Source organism: Limanda limanda, chromosome 14 (genome assembly GCF_963576545.1).
Source record: "Limanda limanda chromosome 14, fLimLim1.1, whole genome shotgun sequence".
In the NCBI taxonomy this organism is placed as follows: domain Eukaryota; kingdom Metazoa; phylum Chordata; class Actinopteri; order Pleuronectiformes; family Pleuronectidae; genus Limanda; species Limanda limanda.
In genome coordinates, this window is record NC_083649.1 from 6,202,256 (window position 1) to 6,225,745 (window position 23,490).

Consider the following 23,490-nt stretch of genomic DNA (forward strand, 5'->3'; position numbering starts at 1 on the left):
AAAATATTTCAAACTTTCAATGACACCCTACGAGAACGGTGCAGGTTCAATGAAGCTATTTTGCTGCCAGGGCTGATCGGTGCTCATCCACCACATCGGGAATCTGAATAACTTTTTGCATTTGAGTTTCACGCCTCAAATGATCCGTGAAAACTGAGCAAAGCAGGAAATGCAAGTGAGAAGAGTCGGACTCTCTTTTTTGTGACGCACCATTCAACTGAACACAGAATGAATCATTCTTTCTGCCAAACTTTTCCAAATCACTGTAATTAGACAAATAGATGTGAAATTATCTCCAAAAAACATCAGAAAAGAACGTGTTTTTATGACTTTTTACAGTTTTTTCATCAGGCTTCATCGGATCAGACTGGGAGTTTTTTTAGGACACACACACACACACACACATACACATACGCCTCCATTCAGTCACAACGTGCCCTCTACACATAAACTATAGATTGCTATTGACATGAGCGAGCAGCAGCAGAGGTTGAGGGCTGCAGTAATGGCCTGTGATTGAACACCTTGTGCTGAGGTCCCGCTGCTCTCTGCCTCATTAACTCTGGCAGGTCCTCTGTTCAGCGCGCTGCATTGCAGGCCACAGTCAGGACGCGTTTAACTGTCTCAGCTACAGTCCAACACACACACAGAGACAGACACACAGAGACAGACACACACAATGTTCAGCATGGATTCTGGGACGGATCACTGCAGGGACTGTAATGCTCATGCAGAAACATTATCTTTTGAATATTAACAGTCGAGCATTACAGGATCCTGTGGAGCTTCTGAGACGCTGCATCCACAAAACATTTAGTAAATTCTTCTGTTTGCTCGTAGACGTTGAGGAGAAGGAAATGTACGACAAGGAAAAGACCGATTAGAGACGTCTGGAGCGAAACCGCTTAGCGCCAGTAAAAAATTGAGTCTAATATAATGGAGACTTTAAGTTTGAGGCCATTAAGTTTGACCTTTTAAGACTTTCTCAGACTCGGATTAGAGGCGGTGGGCAAAAGGAGAAAGTGTCTCCACCTCCGTCCTCCACCTCCGTCCTCCGTCCCCGGGTTCATTCCTCTGCTCGGAGCCCATCCGGACCCTGTCACCTCCCATCGGGCGAGGATTCCTCTCCATTACCAGCCTGTGTCCGTACCCCACTTAAATAACAGCAGCCCTGCCACTCCAGGCCCATTAAGATACTGCCGGCACTGCTGCGGCCACACACACACACACACACACACACACACACACACACACACACACACACACGGGCCGCCGCAAACTGCCCAGGCCTTTATAAATAGATGGCGAGAGCGAGAGAGAGAGGCTGGTCGGAGGAGGTAAATTATTCCAAAACAACCAAACAGGACTGAGAGTAAGAACCCTTTCCTGGTGTCACTTTGGGCCGACTCAATTTTACACTGTAATGGACCTTCTGGGTCAACTACCTTCCTCCCGCCTTCCCTTCCTTCCCGCTTTGTTTTGTTTTTTTTTCTCATCTCCGCCGCCGCCGCTGCTCTCTTCATCTATCAGCAGCCGACAACACTTTTACTCACTTTCCCGCAGCACACACATTATTCCCTGTACTGACTGCATAGTTTGCACCACTTAATTGTGTCCAACACTAATCGGGGGTTTGCAGTACACTAGAAAAGTGCGGTTTTGCGGGCGAGTAGGGACGGAGAGTAGGAAGTGTAATGTCTCAGGTGTCGGGTTATTCAAAGCACGTTTAAATTTGAATGTTTATTAATCGAATTTTAATCATGATTTCGATTATGGGGTCAAACGATCTCCAAAGTACTATAATCGAGTTGAAATGATTATTTGGAATAATGAGAGGAAATGTCAAAGTTCTCAGTTACAAAGTTTTTTATTTGGAGAGTGTTAGGGTCGCCATCGCTAAGGATTTGAATAACCAGGCACCGATATCCTGGTTTCACAGAGGAATAAGACACGCAGCCGGTGTTTACCGGTTACAGTCATTTAAAGAATAAAGCATCGACTTCAGAATAAGGGAACATAATGATCGTTTGAATAATCGTGATTTTGTTATTGTCCAAAATAATCGTGATTATGATATTTTTCCATAATCGAGCAGCCCTATTTCACACCCATCACCATCAAATTCACAATATATCATATCTCTCAGGAGTCGTGGGTCATGGATCACATTCAGCTCGACTATTAATTTACTTCTGTTGCTCTTGCACACAAACATACATGTTCCCATTGTTCCAGTATAGTCCATATCAGTCCCTTGTTTAAGATGGAGGACGTCCACTTCTTTAGAAGGATGAATGGGACAGAACTCGTTTGTTCCTCCTGGTAATGAAGCTCTACGTGTGGGAGAGGAGCTGAGAAATAAACTTTCAATCCTTTTGTTCATCTTATGTCCTCATTACATCAGGGTCTTTATGTGTTGTATAAGAAAATAACGTCTCTTCAGTCTTTCTCAGATGTCGTCATTTTTGAGTTTTTCTAGTTTGTTCTCACTGGTTGTTGCAGTTGTGTTTGTGTGTTACTCTCTCCGCCTGTCTCATGTGTTGCTTTGAAAACACACACCTATAAAAGCAGTGGCTGTCGGGCTTCTTTTAAAGTTGATACAGACTTGCTGACACGTATCGTACCCCAGTCAACTCGACTGTAGCTGACTTCAAAGTGAAATCCTTTTTTTTTCATGTGGTGTGTCTGCCTTTTGTTCACCAGCTTTCTGTGTGTTTGTGTGTGTGTGTGAGTGAGTGTCGGTGTGTGGGTTTCATATTTCCACTAAGTCCACCCCTTCGTCCTGGCCTGAGATCAGAGGTCAGAGGTCACTTAACCTTCTACATTCCAAAACCTTTCTATTCTCCCCCACCTCTAATTCTCCATCCTTCAACTCAAAGTCCTTCTCTCAATCTTCAACCGTCTCTTTCTCTGATTCGGCCTCTAAATCAATTACACTTTTTTCATTTTCCAAACAACAACAACAACAACAACGTCTTTAATGGGCTGGGTTTGAAGTGGCCTGGAGGTAGAAGTCCTCTGCTAATGCTGAGATGCACCATGAACTCAGAAAGAGGGAGTGAGGTGGAGAGGGAATCGGCTGAATAGGAGGAAGGCTTGTCAATCACAGCCACTTAAGTACCTGGAGTCCTAGAGGGATTCCAGAAGCTATCGACCCCAGTCAATAGGCTCTTCATTGATAAAAGCAAAGAGCAGGGGGGTGGTGGGGGGGGAGAGGAGGAAAATAAAATACAGGAACAACAACTAGCAAAAGCACGAGTTGCATGAAGGTTTCAGACCAACCCCCCTCCTCACAGATCCTGAACAATGGGCCATGGTACAATCCAAAGTGTTTACTGATGCAACAGATGGAAACATGTTCGCTTAAATCTCCTTTTTTCAGGAAAACCAAAGAGATTGTACTTGTTCTGCTGGTGAAAGTCCTGTTGTGAATTCAGTTTTCATTCCCAGATTGTTTTGAAAGAAAGGATTTATATATATATATAGAAGGTAAAGAGTGTGATGTACTGGAACAAATACTTATTAGATCATTAATATAAAACGTGAACAAGGGAAAAGTGAACATTCATAAACTGGCTGTTGGTATTTTAGGAGCTCCTTCAAAACAAAGGCGTATAATATTTGGAAAAACACACATTTATGTGTTTGTCTCACTGCACTTAATGTTGTCACAGGCAACCATTGTCATTTCCCTTCTAATATTAGCACATAGTAATTATAAAATGGACAATGCTCTGCCAATGAGTCCAAATTTGGTTGAGATAATGTCTCAAGTAAATATTTAAACATGAAAATGTGAAATACAAAAAAAGATGTATTAATTGAAGTAATCAACTTGATATGTTTTATTGTAATCTATCAGTGTACTTTTTTAATCATATATATTCACATTCATCTATTATCTTTTGGCCTTAATTGTGGATAATTTAACAAAAGTTTGGCTCAAATTTGAATTTGAATTTATTTTCACAAATATCCATTTGAAACTGAGAAGAATTTAGTTATTTCTTGCAAATTACTTTCAGTTGGTTTCTCTCAGATTTCATAACAGAAAGTGAGGTCTTCAAAAACCTGAAATATTAAAACCTTGTACCATAACAAGTATGATCCTGGTCAAACATGATTTATACAGTACAACACAATGTAATATCAAATATTTTCTTTTAGAAATTAATCATCCATGTCCCTTTACATTCTGAAAACAAAGGCTTATTCTGACATATCATATGTTATGTTTGTATATATAACCTATTTGTAAGTTGTACATTTAGAGAAACGTGAAAATGAACCAAAGTTAGTCTTAGTATTTACAAATTTGACATAATGGATCCAAAAATATGAAGTCTGTCCTGAAGGTGGAGCTGTAGGAAACTCCCGGGTGTTACATTCCTAAAGCTTTATCTTCAGGGTACCATGAAGGGGAAATTCGACATGCAACAGTATACACATGTGCTATATTCCAAAAAATACTCAATAATACTACAATAAAAGCTACTGTTACAGTAATCTGCCTCCATGGTGCAGCTGCAGGAACATTAAAGGTGTTGGGTTCCATCCTCTGGGGACCATGCATTTAACTCTCCTCACCTGTAGAGCTGACAGATTAGTCTCCCTGGCTTTTCAGCTGCTAGAGTTCAAACAAGGACGTAATGAAAAATCACAGACACACTTTTCAAAATAAAACAAGCAGAATTAAAAATCCAAAGGGCAATAATTATTTAACGAAATTTGATTTAGTTTTGCTCCCTGGGTTTTTACATCCCGTTCATCGGCAACATTCAGAATCTCCCGTCTTCACCTCCTCTCCAGAATCTCTCCCTCCATCCCTCCCATCATCATCCTTCAGCGGCGCTTCCTCCCTCCCTCCACCCCCCTGCTCCGTGGCGTGCGTAGTGCGGCCGAGCCGGTGATTGATCTGGCGTGGAGGCTGTCGTGGGCCTCCGCCTCCTCCAGTGGTTATGAACATGAGGCGGGCTGCTCTTCATAGATTTTTGAATTAGTGTCAGCTTTGCCCCAAAGATGTGTTATTGACTGATGAAATAGAAACTGAGCTCCAAACACTCAGTCCTTCCCCAGAGTTTTCCCCAGCCGGGTAATTGAAAAAGTGTGAAGGGAGTGTGTTCAAGGGAGCGTGCAGCTGTGTCAGAGAGTGTGTGTGTGTGTCTGTGTGTGTGTGTGTGTGTTGATGTGTTTGTGATTCTATGTGTTTTTGTGCTTGCAACTGTGTGCTCTTTATCTCTGCTGGAGGAAAATGTGCTCTGCTTGCCGGAGAGCCAGGATTCGATTGACGTATTGCATAGGAGATCTTTATCTTTCCACTCCCCCCCCGCCCCAAAACATGAGTATTGTGTGTAACTGTAATCCAATAAATACAGTATTTTACTACCTAAGTCTATGAATAAGCAGGGTTCCTACGGTCATGAAAAACCTGGAATAGTCATGGAATTGTAAAATGTGTATTTCCAGGCCTGGAAAAGTCCTGGAAAAAAATAAAATCCCAAAGGTTTTGGGAAAAGTCATGGAAATTTGTTATATTCGTATTTTCATGTCGTTCATTTACGCTGAGTTTTAAATAATTCATATGCTTTTAAAGAAATACGCTCAAAATATAATCAGGCATACGCTCTCAAACTAACTGAGTTGGTATGAGAGCGTATGCGTATGGTATACTGTATGCCTTAGAATTCTCATTGCTAGTTTAAATACTACATTTTGTCACGTTCTCATGTATACACCGAGATTTCACAAAATGTTTGGACATGGAAATTTGGTTTAAAGTTGTTGAAAAGTCATGGAAATCCATTGGTCAAAATGTGTATGAACCCTGACGCAGGGTTAGTAAACTATTACATGTCAGAGATGAGAGACAGGTCCTAAAAAAACCATGAAACTACGTAAATAAAGTGTTTGGTATTAACCTTTAACCTCTGACTCACCTGATGTTTCTTTTCCAACGCAGGCTCGGACATGGCGATCTTCTGCCTGCTCTGTGGAAAGCGCTTCCAGACCCAGCCGGCGCTGCAGCAGCACATGGAAGTGCACGCCGGAGTCCGCAGCTACATCTGCAGCGAATGCAACCGGACCTTCCCGAGCCACACGGCCCTCAAACGCCACCTCCGCTCACACACAGGTCAGTGGAAGTGGATGGTTGTTGTGTGTGTTGTCTTCCTCCTGGTCTGGATTGTGGTCGGAGCAAACAGTAGTTCAGATGTTCCTCTCCAACCTGTAGGATCCCTTCACCTCTCTAGGACAGATCTGATCCGTCCCTCTCATGTTTTCTGGCTCTGCCCGATGGTCGGCGATGATTTTTACCCATAATTCCTCTGCAGGAACGATTCATGACCTCATAGTCAACTCAACACACATTTGTCCCTTTGACATAAGGGGTAAGAAGTCCAATCTGGACGATGATAAAGCAACTGACGGACTTTCACCAACTTGTCCAGACACCAAGTAACTGAGAGTCAATCCAGCGACTTATTTTTTACACGTGAGAATCAGAATTCTTTTAGAATCAGAATCAGGATTCTTTTAATTGCCAAGTATATTTGCACATACAGGAAATTGCCTTGGTGTGGTTGGTGCACTGTACATAAAAAACAATCAGACATTAAACAACAATATAAAACAATATATACAGTAAGAGAGTTATAATCTTAAAGAAAACTTTAAGATTGCCTTGGTGTGGTTGGTGCACTGTACATAAAAAACAATCAGACATTAAACAACAATATAAAACAATATAAAACAATATATACAGTAAGAGAGTTATAATCTTGAAGAAAACTTTAAAGATTATACTTCAATATAAACAATTATAAGTGGAGAAGTGCAGGAACGAATATCGACCACCACAATAACATCTAGACCCAGCTGATAAAAAAACTACCAGTTACGGTACCTGCCAGCTAATGATTAATCCCCCCCCACCTGCTCCAACCTGTTTTACATCAGTGTCTCAGGTGAACCAGTGCCATGTTGCTGCCGCAGCGTTTCTGCTCAGGAAATTACTCAACTCGGCCGGTCATGCTTAAATAATCAGTTGCAGTGAATGTGCTTCTCACTTTGTGTGTCTGCCACTTCACTCAGAGAGCGATCTGAATGTGAGATGTTTGTTAGCGGAGTGGAGCTGAAAGGACGAGTTTCCACATCAAGGTCTGACTGGGTTTCACTTCAGAGGCTCTCAGCTGGTTTCTGGTTAAATTGAAGCTCAGAATTAACAGTGAAACTTGTTTTATCGTGTGGTTAACTTTGAGAAATTCCTCCACAGAATCAACATGTGGTTACAGATGGTTTTTAATATTCAGTATCACCGGCTTCAGAGAGCAAGGACACGGGACCTCGGTACAAGATACTTTATTCAAAAATAAGTTTCCTTTTCTTTTAGTATTTGTTAAGCTGCAGGGGAATAAAACTACTGCTACTACTCTAAAGTATCTTATATGTTATCACAGATACAGGTTTAATGATTTTTATATAATATTTAACATTACATGGCCTCCACAGGAATATCACACCTCCAACAGATCTGTATATATCTAACTAGTCACAAAGACAATTAATTATCAACGTGTTTTTTTATTTATAGGGAGACGAACCTAGACAATTTTGAGAATTTGGGCCATGGCTTCTTTCAGAGTAGTGTTAATATGTGGGAAAAATACACATTTATGTGTTTATCTCACTGCACTTAATGTGTCATTGTCATTTCCCTTCTAATATTAGCACATAGTAATTATAAAAGGGACAATGCTGTGCCAATGAGTTCAAATTTGGTTAGACAATGTCTCAAGTTAATATTAAGACATGAAAACAGGAAATACAAAAATAGTTGTTTTAATAGAAGTAATCAGCTAGAAACATTTTATTTTAGTAATTTTTTAATCCTATTCCCATTCATCTATTCTTGTTTGGCCTAAATTGTGGATCATTTGACAAAAGTTTGGCTCGAATTTGACATTATTTTCACAAATATCCATTTGAAACTGAGCATAATTTAGTTATTTCTTGCAAATTACTTTCAGTTTGTTCCTCTCAGATTTCTAAACAGTGTGATACCACTGTGGTGATTCAAGGTAAAAATGTGAGGTCTTCAAAAACCTGAAATATTAAAACCTTGTACCATAACAAGTATGATCCTGGTCGATCATAGCAAATACAGCATTATATTATCCAATGCGTTATCTTTTAGAAATGAATGATCTCTGTCCCTTCTCATACTGGAGCAGATCTGGCTCCGCAGCATCAATCCAGGTCAACAGAACGAGTGGATTCTGCATCAGTCAGACGCAGCTTATTTACAGCCTGTTCTCTTTTTCTTTGTTGTTGTTTTTCTTCCTTTGCGTCCACGAGTAATTCTCTCCGCTCTCTCTCTCTCTGCCGGAGCGACGGCCTGGATACTAATACACTGAGCTCTGAGGGGAGCAGAGGTAGACCTGATGGATGTGGCTATTCAGAGCGAAGGGGGGGGGGATACACTGCCATGACAGAATATGAAAACATGGAAATGAATCCCATTTCACCGGCAGAGGGATGGAGGCTCTCTCTCTCTCTCTCTCTCTCTCTCTCGCCCAGCCGCCTGTCTGCGACCTTAAATAACAGTCTCCCTGTCGGAGCCGGTTTAGCTCAGCGGCTCACGGATAAATATTTGAAACGAAGAAGGCGGCGAGATGAGAGCAGTCGTCCCTATTTACAAGTCAGGCGAATACACCATTAGTGTGTGATGGTGGCGTAGCGGGCTGAGGGTTGATGCCGGTGGAATGGAGGGATGGAGAGGGGGGGTGAACAGATCAGCTTGAGCCGCCTGTACAGTAGCGTCGCACACATCTGCTCCGAGTGCAAGACATCGGAGAGGACGCGAGCGGCGTCTCGGATGCACCTGCCCCCCCCGAGCAACGCAAATGTCACCCGGCCCGTCTCCTGTTGGCGGCGGCCGCTCCTGCAGATGAGGCTCTGCAGCCCCGGCGCCACTTTGAACCTCATCCCGCTGTGGGCGTGCGTTAAATCACAATGAGGCGCAGCCATGAAAGCAATCGTTTAAATATGATGTGCAGCCTTTTGTCAGGGGAAGGGGGGGAGAGGAGGGGTGGGGGGGGATTATAAAGTGGTAGCGACTCACACAGCCAGAAATAGGTCCTAATTTACCCTCCACAAAAAAGGAGAGTGGCGTTCCTCTACATTTTTGCACTTTGATGTTAATAATCTCATTCACACTTTGCTTGGCAAGAATAGCGTGTGAAGCCGAGGCTGCACGGAGACTCGTGGGCCCGGTGTGGTTAAGAGGGGTTTTAAGTTCAGTTGTTTTCAATATGCATTAAAAAAATGCTAATTTAGGACTTGATGAAATTGATGTAGGTTTGGATTCAGAAGAGCAGGAGACACAACAAAGTCAGGGATTCCTCAACGGATGTGATATTGTCCTTTTTAAAATAAGGATATTATCAAATCAAATGTTGTCGTTGCATCTCCACTAAAATAACAACTTTGTCCTCGACAGTCTTTTCATTACATCATGCTTAGTTGCATTTTAATGTGAATATTAACTCTAAATCAAATCATAAATGAAGAGCAACCCCTTTTTCTCCCTTTATCCTTTTTAGAGCTTTTGAATGTGAGACACCAGAAGTTCAAACTATCATCTGATCATTAAGCTCATTGTTGTGAGTTAAAAACAATAAATTAAAACTTAAAAGAGAAATTTGAACAATATAGACTGAAAACTGAATTATCTCATTAGGGACCTATATTTAGTCGTGTGGGTTTTCTGTTAATGCAAAAGTCAAAACAAAGATTTAAATAGTTGGAATTTCACTCTCTATCAAGGAATTTGTGATTTATGCATCTTGTGATACCTTTAATAATATGTATATCAGTATTGACAAACACCATAATTAAGGTTTCTGAAGGTAAAGTTAAAGCTGATAAATTCATTAAAGAACAAATTAATAAAGAACAAACAACCCTTCTTCCGTCATCATATCATCCTATTCAACATAATTCATCTTATCATGCAAAACAATATGTTGTTGCTGATTCTGTTGGTTTTTCCATTAGATTTTTTGAGGCATATAAATCAAGAGCAGCTCATATATTTCACCATGTATTTCACATTTAAAGTCCTAGAAAAATAATAATATAAAAGATATAATGCAGAACTCTAGAAAATGTATTCTAAAACATTAAATACAGTTTAGTATGTAGCATCTATTTATATACTTTTTATTAGAAAAACGTTTTTACATAAAGGTACAATATCTTTAATAGATCCTTTCTGAGTAATTGTATCTCTTTACGACTTGAGGTTTTCACAGTGAGCAGCGACAGAAGGTAAATCCTTCATGCAGCCATTTTACATTGTTGCTTCTGTGGTTTGTTTTGTTTTATTCATTCAACATTAATTCTACATCCATCATATTCTTCATATTTGCTGCTAGATGTCTGATCCACTCACCTGTTGAACCAAAGTTGTGTTGTGTGTTATTGTTGAGGTGGTTTAATGAAAAGTCTTTGTCTGAGTGCATTCAGTCGTCTTCAGCTCACACACAAAAAAATCAAATCACCGGTTCCCTCAGGTGTTTTTCCAGAGGAGCAGGAGCAGATATATCAGTCAGATTTCCTTGTAAATACAGAGATCTCAATTCCGAGTGTTCGAGCCTAATTTTAATGGACGTAGCGTCTCGTCCGCCTCTGAAAAAAGCTCTCAACCCCCCCCACCCTCCTGCTTATTGGTTGAATCACGATTCTGTTGTGTGAACTGACAGCACGGAGCAGCAAAAAGCACTTTTATGGGCGTTCATTACGTGAGCTTCATTTTACCTGTCGGCCGCCTTATCTTCTGAAAGCAGCCTCGACACTGGATCACCATTTAGGACGAAGGGGGGGGGGGGCGTGGGGGGGGAGAAGCAGATTTAATGGTGTTTATTTCGGCGTCTTAATCTCGCCCGGGCTGTCTGTCTCTCTCTCTCTCTCTCCCGGTTTCCCCTCATCCACCTGCGGTTTCATCACCTCGTGGATGTTACACACACACTTGCGTCCATGTTGTCCTCTTTGTTGTGCTTGTATGTCTTCATCGCATGTGTGTGTGTGCACGGTTACAGTAGGGCAGTCGAGACACAAACACACACACAATGTGGGGCTGGTAACAGTGGCAGTCATGGCAGCTGTGCTATTCCCCTTCCCCTAACACACACACACACACAGTGTCTTTACAGACCAGGCCTTCATTAATATTCTGTTGTTGTGCACTGTCTGTGTGTAAGTGTCTGTGAGAGTGTGTGTGTGTACGTGTGTGAATTTTTTTTTTTTTTTTTTACTCCGAGCCAATTTGCTGTCTGCTGTGGCGCGGTGTTTTGTGTTCGCAGCTGTATTTGATAGTGCTACAGCCAGAGAGAGAGAGGGAGAGAGAGAGAGGGAGAGAGAGAGAGAGGATGAATTGAGAGAGGGAGAGAGAGAGAAGGAGCCAGCTCCGGTCGTGTCAGTGATGGAGATCAGTGATTTACAGCCTCTTACCGTATATAATGAACACGCCCCAGGTGCCCATGGGCACCCTCACTGGGCCGATGGGGGTGTCTAAGGAGGTGATGGAGGGGGGGGGGGTGGATATGTAAATGTTGAGATGGTTTTGAGAGGGGGGGGGGGTGGGTGGGTGTGGTGGCTGGGGGTCAGGAGGAGACGCAGGTGCTGATGCTTGGGGGCACCCATGGGTCCTCTCACCGGTTCCACCTCACTGTGCCGGGTCCTCATCTGTGGCCCGGCTGCCATGTGGTCACACCAGAGAGAGGAGGAGAGGAGAGAAGGGGAGGAAGGAAGGATGATAGAGAAGGAGAGGAAGGAAGGAGTGGAGGAGAGGAAAGAAAGGGAGGAAGGAAGGAGGAGAGCAAGCAATAGTGGCAGATCTGGGATGGACACCATGACACCATTATGCTCCAGCTCCCCCCCGTGAGAATATCCTGACAGAATGAAGTCCTGTCTGCTCCTCTCTTTTCTTTTTTTCTTCTTACGTCCGCACGCTGTGATTATTATAGAATTGTGTCTGATTTATTTAAAGCTCTGCAGCTACTTTGCACTCTGGCGCCCCCTAGTGGCCAGGCGAGATGTGCATCCCAGGCACAGACTGTACAGGAGCTGGGCTGCAGCCACTTGGCATTTCACACCCGTCTGTTCTTTGTCTGGCTTCACTCACACTGAACATCAGATGCTATCTGCTCTGCTCAGCTGTGTGAATTATACAGAAAAACGAAAACAAGAAATTGACTGTTATCTCTCTTTACTGCACATCATCAGTCGGAGCTCTAACCTGAAGCAACTGTGGCGTCTCGCTTTTTATTGGTTTTACAATTTTGTTGTTTGGTGGGTTTGTTGTTATAAAGATGGAGAGATTAGACGGATGGATAGATCGATAGAGGGATGGATAGATATTATGGGAGGATACAATTGATAGATACCGTAGATATTATGGATACGCTGATGGATACGATACTTTACAATAGATACCACAATATAGGATACAATAGATACAATCAAATAGAATAGAATAGGATATGATTGGATAGATAATATAAAATAGGATACAGGGATGGATGGATAGATATAATGGGAGGATACAATTGATAGATACCATAGATATTATGGATACGCTGATAGATACGATACTATACAATAGATAGGATCAAATAGAATAGGATATGATAAGAAAGATAATATAAAATAGGATAGGAGGAATGGATTGATAGATACACAGACTCTCTATATGATATAATGATAAAGTCAGAATGAAATGAGGTAAAAGCCAAATCAAGGCCATTTTGATTTTCTTGATTATCTGCAGAAAAGCAACATCTGTGATATCCACATCCATATTATGTCTTTTCTTTATTTTCCTATGAGCACCACAACTGTAAAGTGTGTGTTGTAGTAACACTGTTATAATCCTGTGTGTTGTTTTCTACGTGCACAAAGACACTGATCTCTAAATTCTAGATTTTTTGATGATGTTTTCCCGGCAGCAGACGTTAGCGCCGCGGCAACAGGACATTAAGCATAAATAACCCCCACCACCCCCCCACGCACACAGCCTCCTCCTCCGTGTATTAGCATCCCACTCGGCCGGGCTGATCGGAGGCCCTAATTAAAGACAGGTGAATGAATCGGAGCTCGATTAATATTCCTGCGGCGTGGTGCGAGCCCACCGAGCTGCGTGATGGATCGTGATCTCTGCTGTGGCTGAAACGCTGGAAAGAGCAGAATGTCTTACAGCGGGAGCCACTGATAACTTCATGCAGACAAATAAAGACTGTCACTTTTATTGATTTTGTTTTTTCCCTCCACCACACCCCCCTCCGTCCACCCCCCCCCCCTCCGTCCCCATCACAGCTTCTCTCTAATGGTGCGGCGTCGCAATATCTCCAGACGTCGAGTTTCCCTCCACGACCCCCGACATGTGATCAGCCTTTAAAGGAGAGGGCCATCTCTTGTTCCTGTCGTGCTAAGAAAAGCAAATCCATGCAAGCATACGTACTGTTAAACAAAAAGAGAAATATATATTAAATACAATATGCAGGAATGGAAGTGAGATTGTCCCCTCCTAACAGCGGGGGGGTTGGGGGGGCAGTGGCAGCAGCAGCACATAACGAGAAATGCAATTTATTCGCCGGCACGCCGCTGCTTGGACGGCCAGATAATGAAAGGCATAGGTCATTGGTGGCGACTTAAACCCGCAGCAATGGAGCGAAATACATTAATAAATATCCACAACATTAGTTGTGATGGAGGGTGTAACGGGTGTGGGGGGGGGCAAATGATGCGAGGAGGAGGAGGAGCCCCTCGTCAAACGTCGGGACACAATTAGTCTGGCGGACGGCGGGTGAGAGCCTCCTGCAAATCATAATATCCCCGATCATTGACATCTGAATAACCATTAGCGCCTTTTGTCATTTTCTTTTTTGCCACGAGCACACTCACTGTACATCCGCCAGCCGGGAGTAAGTGTAAACGTCTCAGAATGTAAATCCGGTGCCGTGTGAATTCAGAGTGTGAATACGTTTACCTGGTGTGGGAGGATTAGAGAGAGGAGATATTAATACGTACGCAGTAAATATATACAGTAACAGTAAAAGCTTCAAAAGATTAATCTCAGTTATTCTCATTTAATCATCATTTGCATGTAACATCATCTTCGGTACTGACGTTAACCGTATTTCTATACTGAGGATGTAATTATCGTCATTCATCTTCTAATAAGTCTATTTATCTATCTCTCCATCCATCTATTTATTGTTTTTTATATATTTGTGATTTCTTAAATGTCAATATCAAACCCTGAGATTTAATATTTTACAGTTAAAGCGTTAAACTTGGTACAAATAACTACAGTGCAGCTCGATCTGCGGTTCACTTACCTTACCTATTTGTCTTATTATAACTTCCAGTAAACCATATTTCAATACTGAGGATGTAATTATCGTCTTTCACCTTCTAATAAGTCTATTTATGTATCTCTCCAGCCATCTATTAATTGTTTTTTGTATATCAGTGATTTGTTAAATTTCAATATCAAACCCTGATGACAATGAAATGTAATTGAGATTTAATATTTTAAAGTATAAGCATTAAACGATCTGCGGTTCACTTACAGGCTTCAGATCCCAGTTAAACCACAATGTTTTTACCGGCCTTGACACTGAAGCATCTACTGGTTCACTGAAGGAAACTGAAGGAAACAAAGTAAATATTGAGCCTGTGTTTGTTGTTGTTTATTCAGGCTGCAGATATTTTTATTATTATAACTTCCAGTAAACCAGGGGAAGTTGGTGGTCTCTCTTGGCAGGTTAGAGACAAACACAGAAGTAAGGCTGCAGTACTTGAAGTATAAGTATTAATAAAAGCCACAGGATACAACTTTGACTCATGGATCCTATTTCAAACACTTTTATTCATCGACCACAGTTGCTGAATTCCTCCTGAATACTTGATCCATTGTTCGACATCTCGTCCACGAGACCTTTAGAAAATATGCATGTTTGTGAATCGTCAGATTGAAATCGTATATATATACTGTACATCAGAGGGTAATACATCCTGTGATGACAAACTTAGTTGGTTATCGCAGCGGCGCCACATCCGTCAGGTTCTCCATCAGCGCTCCGTGGGACTGGAGCCGCTCGGTCAATAATACATCTCGTGGCCGTGACAGGAGGCGATTATTTAAAGCTTCTCACGAAACCAAACAACAGTGCAGGTGATTTGTGGAGAAAGAGGTTTGCATTCGTCTGCTTGTGTTAAAGCCTTTAAATGGATTCAGTGATGCATAGATACTGTTCGTGTTTTGAATGAACCGACCCAACTCAACAACTGTTGCCAACAAATATTCAATATTTCTGTTGATGTTCATTAAGCAAACCTCCATGTTTCTAACCCTAACCCTGCTGTTTCTACCCTTCTTGCCATTTCCTCCCTATAAACTCTGTCTTCTCCTCTTCCCACATGTCAGCGGGTGACCACCCTTACGAATGCGAGTTCTGTGGGAGCTGCTTCCGAGACGAGAGCACGCTGAAGGGTCACAAGCGCATCCACACCGGGGAGAAGCCCTATGAATGTAACGGCTGCGGGAAGAAGTTCAGCCTCAAGCACCAGCTGGAAACCCACTACCGCGTGCACACAGGTACTGGGGTGTTCAAATCATTCTTCTTACACATGTTTTTTAAAACTCTTGACATTACAATTGGTATTAGCCTTAAATGTTTTCTTCGATCCATTATCTATGTCGTTCGTGCCAACCTTTACAACTTGGTCTTCAAACTCGGATTGGCCGTAGTTGTCGCAGAGTTGTCCACATACACGTAGAGATTGGCATCTTCTGATCAAATACCAATTTGGATCAGATCTGGGGCTTGTGTTGGTGACTTCCAAAATGTGAATTACAGAAAACCGAGCTAAAATAAGAATAAAGCGTTATCCCTCGAGGGTCAAGGAGGAAGACCTGCACCCTGTCACCAACGTGTCACTGGGTCAGGCTAAAGACACAAACAACCGTCTGTGTCTTTATCTTATCCTAAATGTATCCATCTGTATGCTAAGTTCAAACTTGGTCTTCAAACCCTGATTGGTCGTAGTTGTCGCAGAGCTGTCCACATATGTAGCTCGTTAGGAATCTAGTTGGAATAAGCAATAGTTGTGTTGGCGAGCGACTTGAATTGCATCTTTGGAGAGTTAACACGTAGAGATTGGTGACTTCTGATCGAATACCAATTTGGCTCAGATCTGGGGCTTTAGTTAAAGACTTCCAGAATGTATCGGCGAGTGGAAAATCAAGCTAAAATGAGAATGAAGGGTTATCCCTTGAGGGTCAAGGAGGAAGACCTTGGGCGAGAGGCGGAGTTGCACCCTGTCACCAACGTGTCCCTGGGCCAAGATAAAGACACAAACAACTGTTCACACCTACAGATAATTCCAAGTCTCGAGTCAACCCAACCTGCACAGGGAAGCCAGACTAACCACTAATCACCCACACAGGCAACAGATCTGACCACAGGCACCACCGTGCCACCAAGACCTAAACCAAGTATCGGCACGGCTCTACTCTATAGCAACAGCAGCAGAGTCGTTGCATCCTTCCCCATCCCTCAACTTGATGAGTGCGACACTATATCACGTTGCCCCTCATAATAACGCAGTGTTTAAACATATTGATGTGGCATATGGAGGTCGTTAACCGACTCTGTTTTAGGGAATCCTATCAGACCAGATGGATTTCTCTGTTGCCGCGATACAGTAGACGAATGTCTCGGAAGACTCTGTATTGATCCCGGTATATTTAGAGCCCCATAAAGATGTTGACACAGTGATAAGCTGGGATGCCCCGGGAGAACGAGTGCACGCTCCGCACCCGGGCGAGCGAGGACGCCGCGAGTGCTCACCAGGCAGGATGGCACCCGGCCAAGGCTTCATGCTTCCTCGCCATCTCCTTATTCTCTAACACACACACACACACACTCACACACCTTCTCTCCCATTCAGTAAGCCAGCTGTTAAGCCACACTATCAAGGCAGCCTGTCCAATAATTGGCTCCCCCCCTGTCCAGCCTTTCACCTTTTATGTGGGGGAGAGGGGCTTTGCGTTAAGCCGCAGAGCAACAGCAGATAACAAGAGCAAGTGACAAGCTCACAGTCAAAGGCCAGCCTCACACAAAAGGCAGCTGCTTGATGAATCATCGACATTGGCAACCTAACCCCCCCGTCCCCCTTCTCCTCACACATCCCAAATGCCAATGGCGGATCAATACCCCCGGGCTCCATTTGCAATTCATTACGAGCTGGTGATTCGAAGGCGAGCCTGTTTACAGTTTGCTTATCAATATCATGGAGATCACACGGGTTTCCACACAGACACCCGCCCACAACCACCTGCGTGAGTGTGTTTATGCTTATTGGCTAAATGGTGCCGTGACCCCCGGCTTCCCGCGGAGGTCAAGGTTAACCAAGGGGCTGAGAGAAAGGGGGCGGGGCTGAGCGGCGCCTCTCGTTTTTTCCCCCCGCCGGCGCCCACGTGCGGCGGCGCTCCAGCTGAAAGGTGACAGCGAGCGCCGGGCCAGATCACTTCCGACAGCTCATTTCAAATGCCATTGGAAAAGGTCGGCATTTACATGTCTAATTTGCGTCTGCCGGCTCGGGCGCTGGCGGATTATTCCCCCCCATCACTCAAATCATTAGCACATTTAGGTTCGGCCGCTGTTGCCGAATTGAAATGTGCCTCTCGACTGTAGCCGCCCCCCCACAGCAAGAAAGCGGCGTTGTGCTCTGATTGATGACACCTCCAGGAGCTCTTTGTGGCAGGAGCTGTATTATTATGTGTAATGTGCCAGAGATCAGATGATTAGATGGGGGTTAGCACAGAAATACCAGATGTTTAAATATCACATTGTCCATTAATAATTGCTACCTGGACATTTTTGAGTATTCGTACAGTATTTTTTGTCACAGTTTTAGCATCAATGCTATTCTGGAGCGTTTCAAGGGCCTACAGCTAATAGAACTAAACACAAACAACCAAAACACATCAATATGAACTTAATACAATTCTTTATTTATCAAGAATATAGACCATGCATGTACATAACTAGACTGGCTCTCGGGTGGGAGTCTCCATAACTGATCGTTGAATTTAAGGACATTCCCACTAAATTGTCTTTGTGGATTAACGTTATTGGTCGTTCTCGGGGACCAACACAATTGTCTGCTTCTATATTCATTGTAATAACATTATAATCAGAGCAGTAATCGCAGAGATCTGGGAACACGGAGACATTGTGTTAAGTCTAACAGGGCAAGTAACACAAACACTTAAGAAACTGCTCTTTTTGCAGGTTTGAGTCCCATTTTTCTGTCCTCCTCAGTGGAACATCAGGTTAATAATCATACATAACATAAGGATAGTAAATAAATCCTCATTCTTCTGCACTGTCTCTGCAGCCATCTGATTAAATAGCATGACATCTCTTTTCCGCTGCACAGCGTGATATGAAGGGAAAGAAGCGTTGCACGGTTCCGACATCCTAATACAGTGGAGTCTTTTTAATAAAGGCACTAATGAGAATTGATAACAACTGAACACAAAGGACTTATTTCCCCTCAACGGCAGGAATAATTAGAAGCTCATTTTGTTATCTTGTGGAGGGATATTGGGACGGACCCGCTTGGCTCTGTGTTAACACACCGTCTGTCAGAGGTGAACCAACTTCACCGCTGTACATTTACAACCTTTTGTTCTTCTTTTCTCGTGGAGTTGTACCAATTATCGGCGGCCGTGTGAACAACTTTAAAGAGTCGGCGTGGTTCTCTTACAGCCGCACGCTGGTGGGATTTCAGTCCTGCGTTTTTTGACTCCTCGCTTTATGCGTGTGCCGCCCAATTATCATAACAACACCAGCATTCCTTGTGAGCCAACAGGGTGAAATCTGCGTCTGCTAAATTAGCAGTGACAGCACATTCGTCTCTCCTGAAGCCCGGAGACAGAGACAATCTTTCTCTCACAACAACAGGTTTTACTCTGCCAAGAAACAATATTTTGCCAATAAGGGATCATTTATTTCAATTAGACGTCTTTTATTCTCGTCTTGTAGATTCTATTTGAAGTTTCTCTTTGCCAATTTAACACCGAGGATTTTATTGGGAGTGTTCGAGATAAGTTCATCGTCATATTGTGTTAAAATTGTGTTGCAGTGTTTGATTAAATGCATTTATAAGGTCGTAACACTGTTGTTGACCGACGCTGTGTTGTCTCCGTCTTTAGGTGAGAAGCCATTTGAGTGCAAGCTGTGCCACCAGCGATCCAGGGACTACTCGGCCATGATCAAGCACCTGCGCACCCACAACGGCGCCTCGCCCTACCAATGCACCATCTGCCTGGAGTACTGCCCCAGCCTGTCATCCATGCAGAAGCACATGAAAGGCCACAAGCCTGAAGACGTGCCCCCAGACTGGCGCATCGAGAAGACCTACCTTTACCTCTGCTACGTCTGAGTCCGGGAGAGTGAAGAGGGGAAGGGTACGTGAGCCGGTGGAGGAGGAGGAGGAGAGGAGGAGGAGGAGAGGGGAATGTAATTGAGCGGAGAGGAGGCATTTGGAGTGTTGACAGCTGAGGAACGTCAGCGGCGAGAGACTCGAAAGCAAGAGGGTTCGATTTCTCTGTTTTCTTTTTCATGCAAAATGGCGGCGGCGGGACACAGGTGCTGAGAAGGAGGAAGACTTGGACACGGAGAGAGATTCTCCACCATTGTTCGGATTCACCGGGTCATTCACTACATCGGCAACTGTGTTATTGTTTGGGGTCATTTCACACGGCACCAGAAAGCAAGCGAGCGGCGAGGAAGCCGATTCTCAAGGTGCTCACCTGAACCTGTCATCGCCACCGGGAACTGAATCTCTCACTCCGTTTCTTTAGTGCAAAACAGATGAAAGGATTTTGGTTGTGTTTACCGTCACGCTTCACATGAGAGAATATGTAAAGCATCAGGTTAGGCCCCCACTTCATCTTTGTTGTTTCCTCCTTCTTTACCACAAACCTACATTTCTAAAATCAAACGCCACATTTATTCTGAATTCTGGACGGAAACATATTGTCCATTATATTTTAGTTTTAAAACAACCATACCATGGGAGTTTTTCCTGATTTTGGGTGAACATTCCCCCTGAATCTTTCCCAAATGTGAAACAGATCACTTTTGTTTAATCAGCAGGAAACAGGTTTTACCCAAAATCGGCCTGTACGTTAAATCCTTGAGTTCCCGGCAGCGGTGGCAGCGAGACAGCCCTCGAGAATCGGCGAGAAGAGCCGCTCGGCTTCTTCAGCAGACGAAGCAGCTGAACTGGACAGGTGGGAGCATTAAAATACTGCAAACCAAGCAGCCATTTGGTTGCTAGGGTGGTGGTGGTGGTGGTGGTGGTGACGGGGGGGGAAGCTGGTGCTGCCTTTGGTCGGATGCCTCCCTGGTTTTTTTCTCACTAGTCTTCCTGGTTGTGCATCAGACGAGAGCTGGAAGAGGAGGAGGAGGAGTCACTGGCGCCCCCATCCACCCACCACCCCCCCCCACTCTTGCGTCACTTTTTTTTTCTTTCACATATATATTTTTTTGGTTCTAGCTCCGCGTCATAGTTTATCAAAGCTTGAATGCACAGATAAAACAACTGACGACAACAGTCTCTGTTCGATGTCTGCGAGGTCGTGTATCCTCAAAACCATAACCATAACCATAACCATAACCGCTACGGCAGCACGCCACCGCACACCCAACAATACTCAGCTACTCAGCAAGAGAAGACTGGACTATCTTTATCCACGTGCATTGTAACCACATCACTATCATAACCTCACACTACACAACAACACTCTATAACACAGCGGATCTGTCCATTCACCACCACTGTGATGGAAAACAACCTTTTTTGGGATAAGGCTGCTTATTCTTCTTCTTTTTTTTTTTTTGGTGGGAGTCCTGTGACTTTGACTGCTCGTAGTGAATGTTGAAGAGCGGCTGGGATGCCTTAGCTGCACCCCCCAGCAGCTCGGTGGAAGGCGCTGCTGCAGGATGAAGACTGTTATATGGCTGCAACAAAAAAAAACATGAATGTGAAAAGACTGTGAGGCCGGTTCGGACAAAAGGCTGCGTCGAAATGTTACCGTCGCAGGTTAATGCTGCATTACAGGTCAATGTCGGACATCTTTAATTCCAACCGCGGAAGATTTTCTTCATCCGCCATCGAAACGGCTCAGACATCGGCCAACTCGCTGGAATTAAGACTTCAAATTCAAACTTTAGAATACAATGAGGCCAGGCTGTATTTACCAATCCAGTATCAAGCAGTTATATTACCAGGGGATTCAAACCTTCTCACCTCAAGATCATTCAATTCAAACTTAAATCTACAATGAGACAAGGATTTATTTTACAAACTAGCTGATCCGGTCTCAGAAAACCTCAGAAAAGGCTGCGCTTTATTTTGTAGTCATATTACAGATATGATGTTTAAATGGTTCATAATCTCAGATATGTTTGCACTGAAGAAATCACCATCAGGGCTTTAAGCAAATCGAAAGAATGACAGATGGAGGGTTAGTCAAAACCCTGAGGATAATATTAAAAACTGTATTGTTACAATAACCTTTAAAGTCTCAAACCCAAATTCAAATCTTCTCGCACTTGACGTTCGAATTTCAGACTTTCTGACGTCCCTGAACGCAGCATTAGTCCTCTCATGGTAAACACAGCCACAGGTATTAAGGTCGAACAGAAAGACTTTGATGAACGTCACAGCGTTACCGCGGTGACCGCTGGTCAGAGGAAAAAAAGAAATCACTGATTGGACGAGATCCGGCCCAGCAGCTTAGGGGCCGACCAGTAAGACGACAGAATGAATCTGCTCTCTCTCTCTTTCTGTGGGTTTTTTTTTCGTCCCTGCGCTTTGTCTCTCGTCTCCTGTCGTTTGTTGTCGTTATTGTTGAACTTGAGTTTGATCTCAACACATCGTACTTGAATTTTTGTGACCTCATGTTGCTTGTGTATTTTTTTTTTTTTTACATTTTTCCCTTTTTATTTTTGGTTTTATCTGTACTTTTGTTTTGTTCTCGTTCATGAGCGTACGTCGGAAAGATGCATTGCACAATATGATGAAGCAATGGAGACGATGAAAAAAAATTTAAGTGCCACGGTGAAGAGATTTGTTTTTCTAATGTTGTGTATTTCTTTGTGCATTAGTTGTTACCAAACTTGGTATTATTATTAACCCTGCTTGTTAAAGAGCCGGAAGGTTTGGTCATTTGTTATAAAAGCTACCTCTAAGTTGTTTTATTTTCCTTTTATTTTTTGCAAAAGCACATATTTGTGTGTTTGTGTGTTTTGCGTTATTTCATCATTGCTACTTCATCTCATGCTTTTTTATTTTTTTGATTGTGTTTTTGAGCAAAATGTATATAAAAGGGTGAGAAATAACAAAAGTAGAGATTGATAGGATGTGAAAATCATTCAAACGGATGTTTATTCTTCTCTTATAGTCCCCCCCACTCCCCCCCCCCAACTCCAACCAGAGAAGCGCAGAGAAAAAAAACAAAACAAAAGCAATTCTGAAGCCTTAAGTGATGAGTCGCAGCAGACGAGAGGAATTTTCTTTTCAAGAGGGTTTAAAGTGGAGAATTTAAACTTGAAAATATGTTAATAGAATTGTAGTTTTGTAATGTGAAGAAGAAAAAAAAAAGAGAAAAGAGGGTTCACGGGAAAAATATGGCGGAACCTCCCGGGACGGATGATATTTGCAGCGATGCAGCGTGCGTTGGACAATTGGAACTGCAAGCGGTAATCAAAACAAAAAAAAATAACAAAAGAAATGAAAAAAATACCCTGAGGGTTAAAAATAGAGATTCTCTCGAGTGTATTCCTGAACAAGAGCCAACAGAGGCAATTTGATATATAAAAATTGTGATATTTTTGTATCGTCAGTCCTTTTTCCATTTGTGGAGGGTCACAGCAGGGCACAAATATTTGTATTTCCTTTTTTTTACCTGTTTTATTTTTTCTCTCTCTGGGTGTGAATCATTTTTGCCTTTGCTCCTCTTTGATATTGTTGGACAAAAAAACTGTGTGTGTGAAACATATTGTAATAATAAGTGTTGCTTTCTGGATGTCAATTGCATTGTAGGTGAAGGACTCAAATCTATCTGCCGCAACTTTTACGAGTGTGTGTGTGTGTATGTGAGTTTGAAAAAACAAAAAACAACAACAAAAAAAGATGATAAAATACAGCGAGAGGGAGGGGGGAGGGCGCTGCCAAAACCGACCAATTAGTACTTGTCATTCACAATTTTTCAATCAAACTTGACTGTCGACATATTTTTGTTTTTGTACTTGAAAAAAAATGTAAAAAGAAGAAGGGATGGCACGTCCCGTTTGGTGTCTTGCCATTTTATTCTCAAACACTGTGAGCAGAGGGGGCATTTTTCACCCT

The 23,490-nt window shown here is 42.9% G+C and overlaps 1 protein-coding gene across 1 annotated transcript in view; it reads left to right on the plus strand.

The window, feature by feature from the left end:
* The window catches only part of zbtb16a (zinc finger and BTB domain containing 16a), a 150,449-nt gene extending 130,904 nt beyond the window's left edge, over positions 1-19,545 (plus strand). Inside the window, exons 5-7 of the mRNA XM_061085685.1 lie at positions 5,960-6,130; positions 15,488-15,658; positions 19,286-19,545. Coding sequence (XP_060941668.1) covers positions 5,960-6,130; positions 15,488-15,658; positions 19,286-19,515 — 572 coding nt within the window. The 3' untranslated portion in view covers positions 19,516-19,545. The remainder of the gene's footprint in view (positions 1-5,959; positions 6,131-15,487; positions 15,659-19,285) is intronic.
* The last annotated feature ends 3,945 nt before the right edge of the window (positions 19,546-23,490 follow it).